General features: G+C 49.1%; 1 protein-coding gene across 2 annotated transcripts in view; it reads left to right on the plus strand.

Annotated features, from left to right (window-relative positions):
- The window catches only part of mpp7a (MAGUK p55 scaffold protein 7a), a 119,046-nt gene extending 106,449 nt beyond the window's left edge, over nucleotides 1-12,597 (plus strand). For both annotated transcript variants that reach the window (XM_068582053.1, XM_068582054.1), the window contains exons 14-17: nucleotides 1,499-1,592; nucleotides 3,900-4,008; nucleotides 5,452-5,595; nucleotides 10,244-12,597. In XM_068582053.1, coding sequence (XP_068438154.1) covers nucleotides 1,499-1,592; nucleotides 3,900-4,008; nucleotides 5,452-5,595; nucleotides 10,244-10,423 — 527 coding nt within the window. In that variant the 3' untranslated portion in view covers nucleotides 10,424-12,597. The remainder of the gene's footprint in view (nucleotides 1-1,498; nucleotides 1,593-3,899; nucleotides 4,009-5,451; nucleotides 5,596-10,243) is intronic.
- The last annotated feature ends 674 nt before the right edge of the window (nucleotides 12,598-13,271 follow it).

Here is a 13,271-nt window from a genome sequence, read left to right on the forward strand (position 1 = left end):
ATCCCATTGGTGGGGCCTTTTTTTTCTTCTTCTTTTCTTTTTTCCAACGAGGCATGTTAATTGTTCTCAAATGTGACCTGTGATGCTGCGTTGAATAGAGCCCAGACAGCCGGACTCTGACCCACATAGGAGTCGCACTGTGTGGCTGTCGTTGAGAGGAAGGAGACTTGGAAAGTATCTGGTCTCCCTCTATTTCTTTTTTTTAATGTTTGATTGCTGCCAACGGACACATGGATGCGTTTAACACTTGCTGTTGTTTCGGATTAAGCCGTACCCCTTCTTTCTCTTTTTCGTTAATTTGAAAACCGCCGCTTTGGAGACCACCGGCTCGTGGCCCTGCTGAAGTTCTCTTTCTCTTTCTCCCTCTTTCACTCCGCTCGTCGCCGTAAAATGTAAACCAGCCGTCTGAGAAACACAGGGAGCGTTGCAATAAGCCATTAGAGTGGGGAGGTTAAACATTTTGATCCCAATCCAAAAGTTTACTGATATTTTCCACCGGTCGGGATTGAACGGATGCACATTCTTACGTCGCACTGTAATTATTTTCTGTGCCACAGAATATTGGTGAACGACGGCGTTGGCTGCGTCTCACACACACAGACACACACACACACACACACACATCTGAATCTAAATATATGTTATCTCATGACAAGGCCAGTTTTGGCCGGCTCCCCGTGTTTTTCCTGTGCCGTCGTCTGGCGGCGCGACGACAGAAAGCCATTGATCTTCCTCAGTGTCCTCTCCACCGCAGCTGGATTTACGGCCGCCTTTCCTTCTCAAGCAAGTGACACGTTGGATAAATCGCACCATTGGTTTTCCACCAAGCCTGTAGATTAGTCTGGAGCGTATAAAAGGAAAGGCACCGGTGCGCTAACAGGCCTCAACACATGCTGACAAACGCCTGGCGCTTTGAAAAGCCTAATAGTTTGTTTTGGGGAGCGGGTCGGAGGCATCTTGACGGGGCTCCTGCACGCTCTTCTCTCTGACCTGTGGAAGCAGCCGGGGGGATGCGACTCGACCCCTTGACCCTCGCGAGTCCTCCAATGCTGCCCGCTCCCGCTCCCGCCACGTGCCGCCCGTTAAACAGCGCGGCTGCTCGCTTTACGGGCGAGTAAATGTGGAGACTTGGATGTTAATGAGAGCTCCCAAACTTAATTACCTTACAGCGGCTAACGCGGCGGCTAACGCCACGACTTCTGTTTCTACAAGAGACGGGTTTAATAAGACGCAGTAAAAAAAAAACTCCTGCCGAATGTCACTTAAGCGTCTGAGTTTAGTGCTGCAGCGCTACAGGTTGTGTGCTTTTATAGTGCTGTTACACAATAATATATACAAGGGTTGGCACGGCCCAGCGTGCTGCGTTTCAGCCGCGTTAACAAGGGGCTCAGTTCAGATGCTTTCAGACCCAACAGTGAGTCAGACAGTCTGGGTTTGAGGTAATCACTCCTCCTCTTCTCTCTCTCTCTCTCTTTCTGTCTCTCTCTCCCTCGCACAGACACCAGTCGGGCCAAGAAGAACCAGGAGAGCGACGGCGTGGAGTACCACTTCATCTCCAAACATCTCTTTGAGACGGATATCCACAATAACAAGTAGGCACCACTGTGTTCGGCATAAGTAAAGAAAAACTGAACGAAAGACTGAGCCAACAAGCTGAGTCAACCTTCAGGGAGAGTCTGACTTCATACTGTCGACCCGGACGACTTTGAAAGCACAACGCAATCTCCGGTTCTGCTGAGTGAAGAAATCAGATCTCACAACTCTTCTTCAGGCAGTGGTTATCCCCCCAGCACTGCAGATAGTTTTTACTCTATTTTATATGTTATATTTCAAAACTAAAATGTATTTTTCTGACTTACTGAACGTGTATTGATGCTGTTGGCTCAGCTGTCCTCCACAGTGTGTCTGAATTACTCATTTATCATGTCATCAGTTCAATTTCATTGAAATACCCTCGACCCTACGATAACACAGTGCTTATCGATGTATTGTATGACTTTGGCTCCCCCATATTCCATCCTCCGACGTTTGACTTTATTCTAAAAATATGATACATAAAATGTTTTTGCCCTCAAATGTTTTGATTTTATTCTCAAAATCGATTTGCTTCCAGTGGCTCTAATCCCAAATTAATGCAACTTCAGCAGGAATTTGCGGGCCGTCACTCAGATGAAACCAGCATCCCTCTCTAGCCGAGCTCTGAACCACTAGAGGCAGCGAGCGCCGGTCCGATGGTCACCCGGCCGGCGCTCGCTGCCACGTCCACTCCCCCACGAGTCTCAGTCACCGAGCCAGCCGGCCCGATCTTCAGACGATGGCCCTGAGGTCTCCCGTCTCTGCGCCTCCTTCCCCATCAGGCTCGCTCTCTCTCTCTCTTTCTCTCTCTCTCTCTCTCTCTCTCTCTCTCTCTGTCCCTCAGCCACACCGCGGCCCGCCTTGACATTTGCGGCCAACAAATTGAAATGCAACTTGTAACAGTCACCAGAGTGATTGATGCCTCTCTGCCGGTCTCACACGGGCGGGAGAAGACGTACTGTAGGGGAGCACATGCAACACATTTATGCACGCAAACACACACACACACACACACACACGAGTGTGACACAGAGGGAAGCCTGTGGTGGCGAGGGCATATAGAGTGTCAGAGCATGCAGAGAGAAGAAGGGGAAAGGTGGGGGTGGGGGTTGTATATTTAGGCCGTGTTGCGGTGCCGGTCGGAGGCATGCGATGTTTTTGGGTGCAGTCGGAGGGGTGAGCGACGGAGCTGTGATGTGGGGCGGGATGCGTGGGACACGCGGCGCCGAAATTACAAGGCAGCCGAGAGGACGAGGAGGGAGATGAACTTGTTTGCGTTCCGCCTCGTCGCATGCAGCGGAGACGAGGCAGCGACGGAAGAAGAAACAGAACAACAACAACAGCAGCGTGCGTGCGTTTCGCCATGAAGAACTTTCCCAAGGGAAGCCCTGTTCTGTGTCACGACGGCAGCAGCATCCACTCTCCTTCACGTAGCCAAACGCTCGACAGGCGGGCCTCATCTTCTTGCCCTCTTCTTAACAGCAGCGTGCTGCGAGGTGTGAGTCTTTTTTTTATTTATTTTTTTACGCAGGCTACTGTAAGCTCTTAAATGACTTTCCCATAACCGAATATGAGGTTTCTTATAGAGCCTCCTTTCTTTAAAAAAAAAAAAAAAGCTGAGTAAAACTTTCTTACATGGGCAATTACCATAAAACGTTCTCTTTACATGGCATCAGTCACACGGCGGCGGTCACTCGTCATGAGCAGACTGCTCGCATGACACACTATTAGCTTCAAATTCTTTCCACGTTGTTACTCTCCTCGCTGCCCTGTTTTCCCCCCTCCTTGTTTTCGGCTAAAAATAGACCAGTGGCTTTTCTTTTTGTCTTCTTCCCGGTGTCAAAAGGGAGGGGCGGGGGGGGAAGATTATCTGGTGGAAAAGTGTTTGCTCGGCGGGGTTTAAATCCTGGTTTAAAAAGGAGGGAAGTTTTTTGCCGTTCATGCCGCTTCTGGAACAAAAAGGCGCCGCTGATGGAAAGCCGGGCTGCTCGGGACACTGTGTGAGAACGAGCTGGGCCGAGGCGTCTGGCTTTAAAGTTCTGCCGGTAGGATGCTATCTTCAGATCTGTCAGCGGTCGAGAGGGTAATCCGCCCGTCTCTGTGGATTTGTAGAGTTTTTATACGCCATTATTTCTGAGATGAATCTCAGGAGTGTGCTGATGCAGCCGACCAGATTGGGACAAGGTTTCAACGTTAAACCCCCGAGGGGACATCAGCGTTGCATTAGATAACTAAGCCCTGCACAGAAATGGTGTTTTCCCTCCTCTGCAGTCCTCTCATCCCTCCTCTCTCTATTTCCATCTCTTTCCGTCTCACCCCTTCAGGTTCATCGAGTACGGCGAGTTCAAGGGGAACTACTACGGCACGAGTCTAGACTCCGTGCGCTCCGTCCTCTCCAAGAACAAAGTGTGCTTATTGGATGTCCAGCCTCATGTGAGTGACACAGACCTCGTCACTGACCAATGTCCCTCACTTCCCAGTGTGTGTGTGTGTGTTTCTCTTTTGTAGCCCTGTGGTACCTCAGAAGCAGATCTCTCTCGCCCCAGGCTTTTCTGAGGCCTTGGCTTGCTTACTGGGTTACCAAATTGTTTTTTTGTTTTTTTTGCCGGGAGCAATTACCTCTAATTTCCTCTATTTGAAGATTTCCTCTTTGGCTTATGTGTCTTGGGTGTAGCGGCGATCAAACCCCATGAAAAAAATTGGGCCGAGCAACCATCAGTCCAGCGCCGGGGCCCGTATCGCCCCGTCCTCCGCCCAGCCAGCTCCTCCCTGTTTGCTTTTGCTCAGTGGATAATGGCGGGCACAAACGCACCATTATATAGATTAGCCTGGCAGGTTCTCAAACCTGAGACTCGGCCTCAGCGCCCTCAGCTAACGTCTGTGAGAAAGAGCCTGTGGGAGCTCATGTGGGTGCGTTTACTGATGTGCCTTTTTGTTCTGCTTTTGGCATACAACACAAGTCATGGATCGGGTAACTGTCACTGTCGGAAGATGTTATTGCTCCCACGCTGACTCTGCTGGAGAGGAATGCCTCCCAGTGGTTCCTCTCCTGCCCCTCCTTTGGCTTTTTATCGTCCTCCTATCAGTTGCGGGTTTCAGACCCACCGCCCGGCAGCGCAGTGGGGAGCCCTGATTGCTATAGCACCATCGGGGGGGATAGAGCCTCGAAGCCTGCCTGACGCCACCGCTAACTCAGCCCTGACCTCTCTCCCACCTCTTGGGAAGCAGATGGGCGCGTCGTGTCACCCAATTGTCATCAGACCTAAGAGGCAAGAAGGCCGCTGTCTTCTAAAAGAAGATCAGCGCAGGGCTGCCCTCAGTGTCACACGCCCATCCTTCAACCAGCGGTTTGGCTTTTAAGGAGAGACACCTCAGCCACAAACATCGGTTTTTGGTCCATTTTGAGTCGTGCTTCCATTTTTTTCAGAATAGTGGAATGAAAAATACACATTTAGGTGTTCATTTTACTACTTTTGTCTGTTTGCATCTGTAGATTTCTCTAAATTCACCAAAAGTTGTGATACAGAAAAAGTGGTGATAATGTCAGTAATCAAACTGAAATTTCATGCTTGTTTCTGTTAGTTAATAATTGATTTCCATCTTCAAATAACTGAAAGAGGTCATGTGTATTTGTTTTCCATTGTTTGCCCTGTAGTGTCTCCCCTTAACCCTTGAACACATAGCGACCCGATGTCACGAGCCAAAAGCCGGATCATCCTTCCTTCAGTCGCCTCTTCACCCCTCACAAGTGCAACCCTCATGCCTATTAGCTTCATATATGCTTCCTAAGTTACTCTCTCACTTTGGTTGCACCATGGCCACACCTCACACTCCCCTTTCGCTTTTCATGATTTATTATTACACATTCGTTTCCAGACCATAAAGCTCCTGCGGACGGGGGAGTTCAAGCCCTTCGTCGTGTTTGTGAAGCCGCCTGCGATCGAGAGGCTGAGGGAGACCAGACAGAACGCCAAAATCATATCGGGCAAGGACGACAAGGGATCCGCCAAGCCGTTCACGGTAAGAGCTCACGGGAGAACGCTGCTCTCCCTCGCTGGGTCCGACATCGAGCTGCGTGACGCGTCGTCTGGAGGTATTCAAGCTGCTTGAAGCATCACAGGAAATCTAGTATCCTTTTCATATACTTTTATGATGCTACTCCATGATGCCGCTCAGAGGAGATGATGGTTTAATGAGCTCTGTGAGGAGAGAAGTGGGTAGTAGAAAAGAACAGGAGACAGATAGTAGGAGACGGGACACTGAGGATGAAGAGGGACGCAGCACATTTGCAGCAGCCTCAAATGATGTTGAACCACAATGCAGCCGCGAAGTTGTACTGGAGAACAGAATAACGTCAAGAAGAAATAACAGCGCGCGTGTGTGTGTGTGTGTGAGAGTGTGTGTGTGTGAGAGTGAGTGATGAGGTCATTCCCCACACACCCCTATCCCCACGCAGATGAAACCAATTAGCCGACGTTCAGTGCTCCTGCAAAGCTGTGGAGGGGGGCGTGGGGAGGAGGGTGATGGTTTTACCGGCCCCGCACCGCCTGCAGGCGAGCGCGCGTCTCGCTCGCCCGCAGGCGCCACCGAGGCCAAGATTTCGGTCAGCGTTGCACTGACAGGACACCTCGAGAGAAAGGGGAGGCAGGAGGGCCGAGGAAGAGACGGAGGCGACCTGGCACCGTGAGGACGAGTGGCGGGACAGGTGTAAATCCAACATGGTGGGGAGAAGTGTGACACGTCTTCCAGCTGGGGGTTTATGCTGTTTCTTTATTGGAAACCTATGCAAATAACATGGCACGTGAGCCATCATTTGGGACTGCTTCTAATATTTCCCTCCTCCTGTGCTTCCTTTCCCATTCGCTCTTTACTCCCCCACCCGAGACAAAAAGGACCGAGTTGCCATAAATTTCAACTTTACTTTGACCTCTGGATGGTAAGCATCTTGAAGAGACCTTAACGCAATCGTGGGACTTGAACTTCACCGCCAAAAAATAAATAGACATCTTCAGTGCTCACCTAAAAAGCATATCCCTCACAGAGGTGCATGGTGGGATTGCCCGGGTAAAGTTCAAATTTGTGCACTCGAGATATTGAACAAGCTGTAGTATTTTCCCCTTGAAATGACACTGAGGTTACCAACAGCAGCACGCCGTGATGTGACAGCGTGACGGCTCCGCCCACAGGTGGCCGAGTGGGGCAGTCTGGCCACGTTGTGGACCCGCACAGTGCTACCCTGAAACTATTGAGAAGAATGACGTCCTCTCCTTCCTACCATCTTAAATAAAGAAATGCCTGACTCAACTTTCTCTTTAAGGCGAACCAAAGAGAGCGTCCCGTCGGTATTTAACTTCACCGTCTGACTTTTTAAACCCTGCATGCGGAACAGGGAGTCGTCGGTTTGCGTTAGTCACGGGATGAAACGTCGTTGGGCCTCATCTCGCAGCAGGGGTCCTGAGAGCGATGAGCTCAGGCTGTCAGGAACAGGAAGGTTACCAACAACCCATGCCATAGCTGTTATTACTCTCTGTCCCTTTATTAGCCTGTGCTTTTCTCTCAGGTCGTACATAAAAGTCAGCCGGGGTAACACACCGGGGTCTGTGTACATGTTCCTCGGGTTGGCCGTTTTCAAAAGGCTTTGAAAGCGAAGCCGCTGTCGGGCGAGGTCGTCCCGGGCGTCTTCTGTCCACCGCCAGCTGTCTTTCTCTCTCTAAAAGAGACAAGTCTGCTTTAATGATAAAGGCCGGGGGAACAGTCGTCTCATTGTTTCAGCAGAGCGGTCTGACTTAAGCCCCGCCCCCCTCTTTTTTTTGTTTTTTTTTGGAGCTGGAGGTGCTTTGACGTTGAAGGCACAGTGTAGAAGAAAAGCCCGACTGCCATGCATGAACCCGGCTGTAATGCCCATTACCACAGTCACTTGAAGCTGCTTTGCTAAGATGTTGTTTGTTTTTGATGCTTAACTGGAAAGGGAGAGAGAGAAGTGTGTTATTAAGATGATTGAAGCCTGTGAAATCACAACTAAATGCAATAAGAACAATAAAACAAAATGTAGAAATACAATAAAAACATGACATGGATTTTAAAGTGCAGCCTGGTCAAACATCAGAGTTCAACTCTGTCGTCTCACGTGGAACTGAAGCCATCTCTTTGCAGACGGGAGGAGTGCATGTTATTTTGTTTCTCCAGTTTGGACCTGCAGAAGTGTCATCAGCTCCAGCGCGGATCAGCGGCCGCCAGGAGGATATCCACTCTGTCGCCCGGCTTTTTCGTTCGCCTCTTTCTGCCTCCGCTGTCTCCGCCTCTTTTTCTTCACCTTGCATCTCTCCTTTTATATTCTCCCCACGTGTTTTCATTCTCTTTTCCGTCCCTCCACCCAGCTCGCTGTCCTTTAAGCGGCGCCCCGCTGTGATGAATGTTCTTCTACCTGGAACGGTCTAACGAGAGGCAGACATGGAAACATCACACACACACACACACACACACACACACAAAAGAGCTCCCCGGGTCCGTTTAGTTGCCAGGCCCGGTCCGAGGTGTTGTCATACTGGCGGTGGACGTGGAGGTCGCCTGCGAGTCCTGCGGGGAGATCTGGGTCCAGATGAGGAATAACAGCCCCGCCATGGAGGAGCTGCAGGCTGACAAACCTTCTGCCCCCTTCCCGCCCGAGCCGAGGCCTCTTCCTGTCATCCTCCGGCTCACGGACTGATAAAACCACCACGTCGTCCATCGTTTAGTTTTTTAATTTTTCAAAAACGAACAGAAGACGGGCCTTTTCAGCTGAGTGCCGCGGCGAACGAGTGTTTATATTTAGCCGCGCGGCTAATCCGTCACAGAAAAGCGGAAAACCCACCAGAAACATTCTGAATGACTCCTTGGCTTCGGAGTTTGAAGCTTTAATGTGTGTGTGTGTGTGTGTGTGTGTGTGTGTGTGTGTGTGTGTGTGTGTGTGTGCGCGCGCTCGCCAACACATCGCAGATCCATCCTGCCTGTGTGTGAGTCTGGGGTGCATACGTGCGCGCTCTGGCGTTCTTGATGTGCATGAATGTGCGTCTGTGTGTGTTTTTTAATCGTGTGTTTGGCAAATGGAGGCTCACTATATAAACCATATCTGTTTCCAGTAAAAACACAAGGCTATATCAGTGCAGCCACTTTAGCCCCGCTGTTGCACCGAACAGGCCGACCCAGCCAGGACCCACAGAGCCGGAAGCCTCAGAGGAGGCGGGTGGGGGGGTGGGGGGAGACCACCGTGGAGAGATACCTGGCCCGTCTCAGAATGCCCCGTCTATGAATACAGGAGCCCCCAGATAGCCGAGGTGTTTACTCCCACCCTGATAAAAAATATGTTGTTTGGCCGCCCCTCACAGTTAGCACGTGGTTTTGTTCTGTACACTGGGCGGCTCATTTGCGTATGAACCTGGAAAAAACCTTCACCCCCCCCCCACCCACCACTGGAAGACCCCTTATTGAAACCTCCATGCGGCAGCTCGTGGGGATTTCATGCAGCTCCTCGTGTCGTGCTGACGAGGCTCAACAAACACGTGGAGGCAGCGACGCTGACCGTAGTGCCTCGTACGTTGAGACCCGGCTCATTCATCCACACGCTGACCTGGTGAACCGTGACTTCATTTAAAGGGGCAACCTCAAAGATTTTCACTTCAATAAATGTCCCTCGCTGAGGCAGGTACCACAATGGAGGTTGAGCCACTGCAAAGTATTGCAATATTTGTATATTTACAGTATTATGAACTGACAGTTTTTCTGCATTCAATGCACACAAACATTTTTATTTTGCACACAATGTTGGCATGGAGTACCAAACACAGGCTCATGAGAAGAAGAACTATCTTTGCTTTGCTTCATATTCGTCCCGCCAGCCAATCGTGGGCTTAAAGAGACAGGCGTACCAGACAGAGGCCGAACACGAGTGTGTTCAGACCGTGGGAGTTTTTTTTATAACACCAAAGCGTGTAGACATGTTCCAGTAAAAAACCCAAATACAACTGAACCGGAAAACAAGCATAGACATCCCCTTTAAATCATCACGTCTATATGACAACACCCCGCCCAATATAAGGGAATTCATTCCCTTCATAAAGGCAAGATGGAAATTCAGTCTGTGCAATGCAAAGTGTTTCATCATTTATCATATAGTGTAGAACATTTACAGAAATAAAGACTGATCTCCAGGATGTGTACTCACTTTGTATGTGATGAGGCTGAAGCTCAGTCTGCAGCCGGGGTCACGCGGTCCGGCCTCTCTCCTTTAGTCCTGACTAAGCCGAGCCGCGAGCTGTCGTTTCCCCACAAAATAACACAAAGTCCAGACCTGCCATAATGTATGTTTTACATGTCTGTCTCTTTGGGCATGATGGTTATTTTGAGGACTTTTCTTTGTGAATCCGACGCCCCGTGTGAGGAAATGATGAACATTCCTTGAGGTCGGGTTGCTGCACGGGGAGCTTTTAGTGCGTGGTCTGTGCCAGGGTTCATGTGTAGGGACCATGTCTCCGGGTGCTTATAAAGCGCTCCACACGGGCCACTTTGTGCTTATTCGCGTGTTCAACGCCGTCTATTTTCTGTGTGTTTACTGAGGCTTCCCTCAAATGAGGTGATTTCGCCATCCCTGCATTTTCGTCTCCCACCCTCACCGTCTCTGTCCTCGCTGCAGGAGGACGACTTCCAGGAGATGGTGACCGCCGCCCAGACGCTGGAGGCCCAACACGGCCACCTGTTCGAGAAGGTCATCGTCAACGAAGACCTCTCCACGGCCTTCGGCGAGCTGCGGGCGGCGCTGAGGAAAGTGGAGATGGAGACACACTGGGTTCCGGTCACCTGGACCCACTCCTGAGAAGCCACGCGGACTCTGCGAGGAGGAAAGGGAAGAAGGGCTTCGACGAAAATATGCACGTTTTTAAGAAAAAAATCTTTCTATGTCTGCTGGTGTTCGGGGGAAGGGACGGGGGTTGAACGAGACTGCTGCGCCGACACAGAAACAATAAAGCTTCTCGGGCTGGATTTAGACCTCCGCTCTGGTCTTGATGCGAACCTCCGGGTCCGACCAGATCCGACATGCCGACCGGCCGTCTGGACCTCGGATGTCGGTCTGGGTCTCCGCCGTGGCAACGGGGTCGCAGGCCCGAAACCAGGACGCGGAGCGAGCCTGGAGCGTTGGCGCACCAGCAGTCCTGCCAGCACATCAGCAACCGCGCCAAGCAGGACTCTTGTCTTTAGTGTGTTTATAACATTAGGCCGTTAGAAACCAAAGGGATTGACGTCTTTCTGTCTTGTTGGACTACGTCCTCGCACATGTCTGTAAAAGAAGACTTCAGAAGGGAAAAGGGGAGAGAAGAGAACATCGCCTTCTGCTTTTCTGTGCTTCTATAACGCTCCCGTGACTGTTACTCCAAACAAATCACCGTCAGGTACACTATCAAGAAAGGGCAGTAAGTGTAGTTTTATTTAAGAGAAATTAATATATTTTCTAATATCCGCCTTTTATATGCACATCCTGAGTCCTGATCTGGACTGTAGCCGCCCCTCTGGCGGCTTCTTACACCCCGAGGCGTCTCGTCAGTCAAGTGTTTGGACTTCATCGCCCCGGTCTAGTTCACCCCGGACAAAGCACACAGAGAGACGTTTTTATTTCGGTGTTATATATTCCATTTTGTAGTGTTTTTCGAAAAAGCCACCCCTTCAAAGGAAGGTGCCCAACATAACAGCTCAGCCATTTAATGTCCCAGAACTGGACACGTTTTGGCTGTCTGCTAGAAGAAATGTTCACAATTGTGTTTTATTAGGGTGGAGTCTTTATTTTTATTCACATAAAAACATTTTAAAACACGGCTTCAGCGAGGCTGCTAGTAGAAGGTCTGCAGCACACGTCCAGGAGTTTAACTCTATGCTGAGGAGCTGCCCCGACTTCAGGAGCATTAGGAGTTTATTCATAATTTGAGTCTCCTATTCCCGATCTGACCTACTCATTTTTTACTTAGTACTTTCTTTTTTGAAACTTCTAACAGTTTTTCACACTAATCCTGGCTGTATTATTATTACTATCATTAACAATATTCCAGCCCTGGTAGCGTCTCCCTTCTTTGCTGAAGAATGATGAATGATGAAGAGCAATATTTTCCTCTCTAAAGGAATAGTTTGCCGCCTTACTTCTAGTGAGACGAGCCGGTCGATGCCACTTTCATGCACACACATCATTGATGGACCGCGAGCCAAGAGGCGCTTAGCTTAGCTTGGTTTAGCTTAGCATAAAGCCTGGGTGTAGGTCTGCTGCTAGCCTAGCTCCGTACAAAGACCAGAACGAGGCAGCAGCGCTGAAATTATCGTTATTACAAGACATTTATTCTTTTATAAGCTTTAAAGGAGCTGGTACGCGTGCCGTGGCCGGCGCCAGAGTAGTTGTCTCTTCATGCGTTGTTTATGCTAAGCTAAGCTAATTACCTTCTGGCTCTGGCTCCGTACTTCAGCTACAGCCATGAGAGTGGTATCGACTATTCAACCCATGGCAAAAACATGAAACCAATAAACATATTGTCACTCTTCCCCAAACGATGTGTTGTGACCGTCCGGCCTTCTCACTGTGCGAATGCTTTTCCTCTCATACACTCGTTGTATGTCCAGCTCAGGTTATATTGCCCACATTTCTTTATGTTCCTTTATTCTTCATTCTCCATTTTTTATCCGCTGCAATATTTATATAATTGATTTCTGTCCATTTTTAAAAAGGGTAATAAAAGTGTTCAGTAGCGATGTCACATTGTAAAGGGACTCTCACGCTCCTCAGGTTGCTCAGTCTTTGATTCATTTTAGTGTCACATTAATTTCCCTTGTTTGTATATCATTTTACCCGTCCACCTGTCCGCATCTCGACCCTCCTGCCGTCTACTTTATCGATCAGAATCACGTTTGTACAGTCTCCAGAAAATATTTTTAATTTCCTGCTGTAAATGAAATGCTGTTGTACGAATTGACATTATTCTTGATAACTGCTACATTTTATATTAAAGAACATCCAACTAAACTTGTACGGGCACGAGCAGTGATGCGTGTTCCAATATTTCTGGGATTTGTGCCCTTAAGTGTCTTTTTTTTTTAAGAAGAAGAACATTGCAGCCATGTAGTTTGCTCTGGAGCAGTTGTGTCAACAGAGCTGACACCTTTCATCTCGTCAGTGAGTGAATTTGGCCGTTGCAGCTGATTTAGATTTTCAGAATATTGCAGTGTTTTTCCCTCACGCTGCAATCATCTTTAATGAATTTTGCATAGTGATTTGGCTTCCCGTGGCTCCGTTGGCCCGTGTCTTTATAGCCTGACCTGTCATCCAAAACCGAAAAAAATAACCTTACAAATGAAATTCTCGAGAAAAATACCTATTCGTCTGTCGTTGCAGATTTTCACCCAGCTCGTACATTCCTGTAAATGTGTTCAGAAACTATTTGTCATCGTCCCAAGTGTACTTGTCCTGAGCCAGGTTTCCATTTAGCGTCACATTAAAGACTCCCTTTCGAACAGGTTGCCTGAAAATCAGCAAAAGAAAAAGCACGTTTCCATCCACTACTTTCACATGAATATTCGCACTTTGCTGCACTGAGATGAACCGTTGAGACGACGGCGTTACAAGGATGCTAAACCTGATGGAAATGTCACATTTATGTTTGTTTCATGTATTCATTTGAGGAAAATGG

This window comes from Clinocottus analis, unplaced genomic scaffold, assembly GCF_023055335.1.
Source record: "Clinocottus analis isolate CAN_PGR_092001 unplaced genomic scaffold, fCliAna1.0.p SCAF_18, whole genome shotgun sequence".
NCBI classification, from domain to species: Eukaryota; Metazoa; Chordata; class Actinopteri; order Perciformes; family Cottidae; genus Clinocottus; species Clinocottus analis.